The sequence below is a fragment of the Anneissia japonica genome, unplaced genomic scaffold, assembly GCF_011630105.1.
Source record: "Anneissia japonica isolate Jap-2015-1 unplaced genomic scaffold, ASM1163010v1 scaffold7731_len1735946_cov199, whole genome shotgun sequence".
Taxonomy (NCBI): domain Eukaryota; kingdom Metazoa; phylum Echinodermata; class Crinoidea; order Comatulida; family Comatulidae; genus Anneissia; species Anneissia japonica.
In genome coordinates this window covers 561,831-570,084 of record NW_022758997.1, presented here as the reverse complement: position 1 = coordinate 570,084, position 8,254 = coordinate 561,831, and the positions used below count along the sequence as shown (strand labels likewise).

The following is an 8,254-nucleotide window of genomic DNA, read 5'->3' as shown; positions in this document are numbered from 1 at the left end:
TAGGTATGGCGCGCACTAAGTGCAATAAAGAGTGAGTAACCTAAAATTAGGGCCTGGAACCCAAGCTAGGTACTAGTATACTTATTGTAAGAATGTACTAAAGCTACCCTGTAAATACATTCTATAGAAACAGTAAAGCTAACTCATCTCTTAATTCGGCTGTTTTTTAAACTGCTTTGAATTCTTTAATTCTTTTTCCTTGCAAATGGAAAGGAAAAGTCCCTATTAGTAATTTGCCATGTTTTTTATTTTTTTACAAATTTCAAGTAGTTTTTGTGAGATATGGTCCCTTACAGCTAAATTGCAATGTCTTATAGCATTAAGAATGACTACAACAGCCAACTCAGACTTTACACATTTTAAAAATATTGAAATAAGATAATTACACGAGTAACAAAAGCATATTTTCAGTCTACCTCCTTCATACCAAAAACCTTACAGTTGGCTTGATAAAGGTTTATACTTATAAGGTCCAATACAAATTTTTTATTAGTTAATCACCCTCGCATGCATGACTTTTATGGTATTGAAAAAAAAAATTGGGTTTTGTTTTTTTCAAAAAAAAAAAATGTTTCATTAAAAATTTGTAAACATTTTTTATTAAATAGTTTGTAGATATTGTTTGTATTATCTCAATCATGTTTTACTTTGAATATCAATGTACCAGCAAACAACCGAAGGGTGATATTTGGCTTTAGTAGAGTTTAAAAAAAGCCTCCCTCCCATATCACTTTTCCATACTAAATAGGGGGATGAATTAGTATTATTTTCTATAGGTCTTAACATTAAGTTAAACATGACTATAAAAAACCAGAGAGTGATCCAGTCAAATTTTTTTAATATTACTGTTTTACTTTACTTTATGGAGCATCCTTATCTTATTATTGTCTTGGTTTTCCATTTTTACATGACTTAAAAACAAAAAAAACATTTGCCTATTCCTTTAGCATTCAGGAATTGTACTGGAGATGAGTTTACTTGTAATACTGGGTTATGTATCAAAGATAACTTCCTATGTGATGGGTTTGATGATTGCACTGATTCCTCAGATGAAAAACACTGTGGTATGTATTATTTCAAAAACTTTCAATGATTTATCATTTATAATTATTTTATCTATAAATAATAATAAAAATAATTTTTTATTTATATTGCGCATATTGCACATTGCCCCTATATGCTTTGCAGAGAAATAATATAGGCCAACTGAGAAAAAGCAAATAATAATAAAATAAAATAAAAATAATTATAATAACAATAATAACAATGAGACTAAACTACTCCTATTCCTTAAAATAAATTAATGGTTGGCTGTTGACTCCGAGGAGCTCATCCGCCCTTTGTTCAGCTATTGGTTTTTCTTGCTGCTGGGTTACCATAAACACCCTCCCCTCGGCAGCCACTAAGACATATTTGAGAGGGTTGTCAGTTTAGTCGCCGACACTTTGACCGGATGGTGTTTAATGTCGTACCCAGGACGTCCCTAACTACCTTAAGCTAGGCTGAACTATCTATATAGCCATACTAGTATCAATTATTATTTAGCATTAATATTTTTAATAATATTAATGTACTACTCAGTCCTTCTCGCACTAAAGACCAATATCTTACCTCTAACCCTCTTCAAACCCTACTTACAAGATACTGCATTACAGTAATATTGATGATGGTAAATAATGATAAAGCAGAAAAGTTAAAGTTTTTTCCATTTTCCCTAATCACTAGGCTCTGCGAGTTTTTTGTGTCTACCAGGACAGTGGGCATGCCGGAGTGAGATAAAGTGTATCTATCTTGCTGATCTTTGTAATGGTCAAACAGACTGTAGTGACGGTGAAGATGAGAACACTCCATGTGGTAAAGTTTTTTCTTCAATTATTGAAATAAAAAATCCTTAACTTAAAGAAGTGGAAGTTAGATTTTTTAGTTTATTTACTTGGGCAACAATTTGATTGAAATGTAACTTGAATACATTTCTCTGGTTCCGAAGTTGTTATTTTTAGTTTGACAGTTTACTTGGTAATGTAGTGCACTAGGCGCTATTAAAAAAGCTTGGCTTTAAGAGTGTGTACCAAAATATCTTGAAACAACTTCATTTATGTTTTGAAAAATAATAACCTATAAAATTACATTACTGAACAAAAAAATTAATTTAAGCTACTGTTTGAATGTCCTTAGAGCAAGACTGCATGTCATGCAAAAAGTATGGTTGTTTTAGATAATCGTGAAAGAAACCTTTTTAAATTTAATGTTAAAAAGTTTGGGATAGGAAAGTTTAATGTTTGGGCCTAATCTTTGTATAGACTGTTTTGTAGCCTGACCTTTCACTGAAACTTGGTAAAATTGAGAGAATAACAACAATTAGTATTTAATTTCATGAGTAGAACCAGTTGAATCTTGTTAGTATGTTTATTGTTTGCGCTGAATTAGTATTTATCGCATGATTTTAACTAGGAACAATGCTATAGGTCCTATTGTCCTAACGACCAGGGTAATAACATGAATTGTTTAGAGCAATATACATGCACTATATAAGGACAGGCGTTTTTATTATTTATACATTGTTTTCATTTGTTAAAACTTGAATTGCCAAGCAGTAGTCATTGAACCTTCTCAAATTGTTGCCAAGACATAGCTGAAGTGTCATTGGCCTGGTTTGCAGTAGCTTTATTGTGAAACCGAATTAGTTTTCAGACAAACAATGATTTTATCTGGCTGACCTATTCTATAAAATAATGATTATGGTAGTATAGGATAGGATGCTATTTGTGTGTTATTAATCTCTTATGATGCCATATTTTATGGCAGGTTCACATGTGTAATTCAGTGTACTATTGGCCATTATAAGTCAACTGGGAAGTCATTACTGTATATGTTATTTTCCTATCCCAAACTGTGCATTAATTTTTCCTTATTGCATGGTTTGCTTGACCTTTTCTTCGGTTTGTGTGCAAAAGGCCAAAACAACTTGCAAAGTGTATAGGTATTTTTGATGTGAACTTTTATAAGCGTGAATGGAGCTTATTTACAATAAAAAGATATTGGCTTCGCAGTAGATATGAACTATAAAGATTATTTAAAATTGTATAAATATTGACATATTTGTTTATACTCTATATTAGAAATTCATTGAAATAAATTTTTACTCTTTCTTTTGTACATAGATTCAAGAAACTGTGGAACACTCGGTTGCGAGGTTGGTTGTCACGCATCTCCGGAGGGAGGGGTTTGTTTCTGTCAGCTTGGATACATGCTCAATTCCACCAATAATATCACCTGTATTGGTCAGTAGAAAAATTCTCATGCGTTTTCTTAAGCGTTCCTTTTTCATGTTTTGTGGACGTTATAATATTTTAAGAAAGCATGAAACAAATTCCAAAGAAGGTTGTTTGTGTTTATAATTCGATAGTCTATTTCGTGATTTGTGTATTTTAAACTAAATATGTTTATTGGGTATATCTTCAGTACTCTCCCAATATAAATACTCTAATCACTAAATCTAACTTAAAAGTATATTAGTATTATTTTTAATATATTCATCTTAATATTTAACTACTGACAATAATATTTTTGATTGTTGTTTTCTCAGGAACTACTTTGCAAATATTTTGTGAATTAAATATTCATAACTTTGCAAATCAATATGCATGAAATAAATACTTTTTACTTTTTTTTCATGTAGAATTTAAAAAAACCAACAACCCAATTGTGTATTTTACCAATGAATGTACAAAAGGATGATGTTATATTACACCAAAATATGGCATACCACATTTATTTTTAATATAAATCATAAATAAGTTGAACATGAAAATATTCATGGTGTGATGTCATCATGACTATATTTAGGCATGTGACATGTTTTTGTCAAATAAAATCTGATAGCTTGGATAAGACTTTACGTTTGATCCAAATATTTGTACAGATTTTGATGAATGTGGAAATTGGGGATTTTGCGAGCAGGGCTGTGTCAACTCGCCTGGTTCGTACACCTGCTCTTGTGAATCTGGGTATACGCTGAATAATGACAACAAATGTATTCCAAATGGTAAGCACTCAAGGTTTATTTTGATTCCTCTGTTGTGATGCTCCTAAATATCACTCAAAACTCTTCTCTAAGCAAATACCTTTATTGTCATTTCAGGCAGTATTTCTTAATCCTATGCTCTTCCAAGTATTTATTGTTATGGTCATTTCGCATCTTGCATTATTTTGCATTCTTGTTGCTACTGCAAAAAACGCTTATAGCTTATATACACGTGTGCGTCAAGAATGATACGACAGTATCTTTCACTTCAATCTACCCAAGCACACCTTGTAAGTAGGCTTAATTATATAATATATAAACATAACGTAATTATAATATGATCTGGATGTTTAGATGATCGCTTTTGCATGTTTTCTTAGAATAATCCTTGCATGCCAATATAGGATATGAGGACCAATGCTTAAGTCTTGTTAATTGTTATTATGATTAGTTAATTTTGCGATTAGACGGCGTATCGAACGTATAGTTACGTAGGTTATACGGCTTATCATATGTATCGTACCGTTAGTTGGATGTCGTACATCAGTGCATTCATCATTATTGTCATTAGTCCTTTTGAATCTTGGATATTATCTTGTTTCTTCTTGCATGCTGCTGCCTTCAACATGCTAAAGGTTCTGCAACTTAAATGTGTGTGTGTGTGTGTGTGTGTGTGTGTGTGTGTGTGTGGCTGTGGACAGGCTGCCTGACGTCTCCTTTAAATTATGTTTTCAATTTTCTTTTCCTCTACTTGTACATCAGGAAAACATTTTTGTAGGCTATAACTGCCTTAACAATACTTTTTTAAGCCAATCTTTTCCTAGTTTAAGTTTTAAAACCTATAACAAAGAAATTCATGGGCGCAGACTGACGGGGTGTGGGGGACGTGTTCTCCCTCCAGTGATGGCAAACTAGTCCCATTAAGTGGGTTAAAATACTTAAAAATTACCATTAAGTTTTCATTGTAATAGGGATTCATTTCCGCTTTCTCAATTTTTAGACTGTTCAAATTGGAGCTGTGTAGCTTAATTCTAATTGTATTTACTAAGGGTCCCAATTGATTAGCTCAGGCTGGATGGACCACCCACACAAAATATTGTTGAAAAATAAAATAAATAAAAATAAATGCTTGACTTCCAGTTCTAAGTCTCTTGGTTCAGACCCTGTCAAAATACATATAAAATATTGTTTACGGTATACTCTGTCGAAATACTTATACTTATGTTTGTCTTGTGAAACGGAGCGTTACTGATAAGCAAGAGAGCCTAGCTTTCGCTATTGTCAATTCTCAGCCCATGTTCCTAAATAAATAACAATAAGCAAATAAAGTACTATTGGTTCAGAAAAACAAGAAATCTTTGTATATTGAGACAATGTGTAAAGGTATTGTTCAGATGAAAATTCAGAAAATTGTTTATTCTGCAGAAATCAACACTAATTAAAAAATAAGTAAGCTTTTGAAGAACAAAATCTAGACCAGCTCTGTGTCCGGTTCGGTACAGCATGAGATTGCATTTAATTGTAGACTGTTTAGCTATTTTTTGTTGTTGATACAGATTTAGAAAAAAGTTGGTTGGCAAGGATACAGACTATTTAAGGCAAGCTTGTATTTTAAACCTCCATCCCTGATACACATAATCTTCTTTATCCTCCTTGACCTAGATAGCTGTAAATAGTGTTCTTGGGTGTCACAATAGCTTCAACATGTTTGCTAGAGTCATTATATCATTTTTTGGTAAATTATTATAGGTTGTAAATGTTATTCTTTATGTTGTCCTCATAAAAAAAAAATTGTACAGCTACAAAAGGAATTGAGGTTTTTAGTTAGGAGTGAACTTATTAATCTGTCCTTATTAAATAAGACCACAATTCCTGTGTGTGGAATGTAAATGTTGTCATTCCAATATTCATGGTTTAAATATGTGTGATACTTTGATATGGAAGTTGAGGTTTAAATAATCCTGATAGGTCATTTGAATAATTTCCCTCTTTTGCAGAATTACCTCTCCATCTCTTAAGTTATATTTCATATTTTCTCGTATTCTTTTAATTGATTAATTTTATTGTTGTTGTCTTCATCGCTGCCACTATCGTAATATTCCTTTTTCATACATGATTTTTAATTATACTTTCCTATATTTTGCAGCTCCAGATGCATATGTTGTATTTGCTTCTGGAACTTCTATCTACAAAGTTGATGTGGATGGGAGCAACAAACAAGAAATATTGCAAGATGTAAATGGAATTGGGTTGGATGTGGATTATGCTAATAATAAAGTATATTGGACAGACAATAAACAAGATAAGGTAAAATAGTAAATTTATATATGTATATCTATTGTATGTTATATATACCGTATACATGGATTCTAGGCATCTGATAGGCTAAGAAGCGGGCAATAGAAAGTACTATCATCCTGAACGATAGTACTTTTTTGCCCAGTCGCGTGATGTGCAATCTCTAGGCCGCGTTGTTATGTAATTTATGAGATGCGACCTCTGCGACGCTGAGAGAATTGGCCCTTTGATTGTCTAGAGGCCTACTTGGTGTGTACTGTTTTCATTACTTTTTAGGTCTCATTGAAACTATGTATGAGGTATATAAAACAAATATTGCCTGCTCTAGGTTCAGGAAATGGTGAAATCTATTGCCCCTCGGTGATGTAGAAACCGTAGCCTATCTTCCCTCGGGCCTTAGGCTACGATCTCCACATCATCTCAGGGCAATAGATTTCACCTTCATGAGCAGTCAATATTTCTATATTATGCCATTGTTCATTTTCTGAGCGCAGAACAAAGAAGAAACACTTAAATTCTAAATTAAATGCTTAATTTTCAAAATATTTTAGGTTTACAGGAGTGACCTAACTAACCCTTCAGCGGAAGAAATAATGGATCTTGGTCGATCCGTCCCAGAAAATGTTGCAGTTGATTGGATTGGTCGGAAGCTGTACATCGTGGAGAGTATCTCTGACAGAGTCTTCATCTCTGAGTTGAACGGTACCAGCCAGAGCTCGCTGATAATTTCTCAATTGGATCAGCCCAGGGGATTAGCACTTGATCCTAATGTTGGGTAGGCTTTTAAAATAATCATTTTAACAAATCTGCTTTATAAATCATTTCCAACAGACAATTCTTGTGTCGTGTTTGGAGTAGTCTGCAGGACTTCGGTAGGATTACATAAATTATCTGGATTTAGCTACTTCAGCTTTATTATTGTAACAGACTTTGAAGGAAAAGTTGTATAATGATTAATTATTGCTTGTGCAGTTTTATGGTTATAGGAAGCTAAAAAGATTTACTGTAATTGTATATCCTTAAATTGATTACCAGCCATCTAGGATTAAACCCAACCTTTATTATTCATGTGCCAGTTTTTTTGACATACCAAAGTGTAAACATTCGTAATGCTGTGTCCGCATCAAATTTATATCATATCACACGCCTCCTTTTCTTTTCTGTTTTTGTAAAGCGCTTAGAAGCATTGTTTTGTATTAAGCGCTCTATAAGACCACATTATTATTTATTTTTGTTATATGAACAAATCACATGTATTGTCACACTTCCGTAGGATTACATACATTTTCGGGATTTAGTTACTTCAGTTTATTATTGCAACAGACTCTTTGAGGGAAAAATTGTATAATGATTACTTATTGCTTATTGTGCAGTTTCATGGTTGTAGTAAGTGAAAAGATTTACTGTAATGGTACATCCTTAAATGATTACCAGCCATCATTGGCCTATCTAGGAGTAATGAATTAGCTTTTGTTATTTATGCACCAACCTTTTTTTCCAGCATTCCAAAGTGTAAACGCTGATGCTGATTTTGCTTGTATATCATAGCAAATAATGTTCAAATCAACACAAATAATGTAGAAATCAAATAAATAATAATACAGTGCTCAAAGCTAAAGGAACATGATGTTAGTTATAAATCCTATCAAACATAGTTTATCAACGAAAGTTCCGTATTACTTATCACAGTTGTATGAAAAAAAGAGGTCTCTGGTGAGAATAGAAACTAGCAATGTTGGCGTACGTGATAACCATTTAAACTAACCTCCAATTCGAGACCACCTTTGTGACATAAAAATTTGGGTTGGTCTCGGGGTTGGTCTCTAATTAGAGGGCTCGCTTTGTGTTGAAAGGTTGAAGATTACTATTTTGGTCTTTGGAAATGTGGTCTCGAATTAGAGGGGTCTTGGATTGGGGTGCACTGTATATATA

The 8,254-nt window shown here is 32.8% G+C and overlaps 1 protein-coding gene across 1 annotated transcript in view; it reads left to right on the top strand.

Moving 5' to 3' along the window:
* Positions 1-8,254, top strand: part of LOC117125478 (low-density lipoprotein receptor-related protein 2-like) — a 136,419-nt gene that overhangs the window by 18,704 nt on the left and 109,461 nt on the right. Inside the window, exons 4-9 of the mRNA XM_033271972.1 lie at positions 948-1,064; positions 1,726-1,854; positions 3,162-3,281; positions 3,923-4,045; positions 6,171-6,331; positions 6,874-7,097. Coding sequence (XP_033127863.1) covers positions 948-1,064; positions 1,726-1,854; positions 3,162-3,281; positions 3,923-4,045; positions 6,171-6,331; positions 6,874-7,097 — 874 coding nt within the window. The remainder of the gene's footprint in view (positions 1-947; positions 1,065-1,725; positions 1,855-3,161; positions 3,282-3,922; positions 4,046-6,170; positions 6,332-6,873; positions 7,098-8,254) is intronic.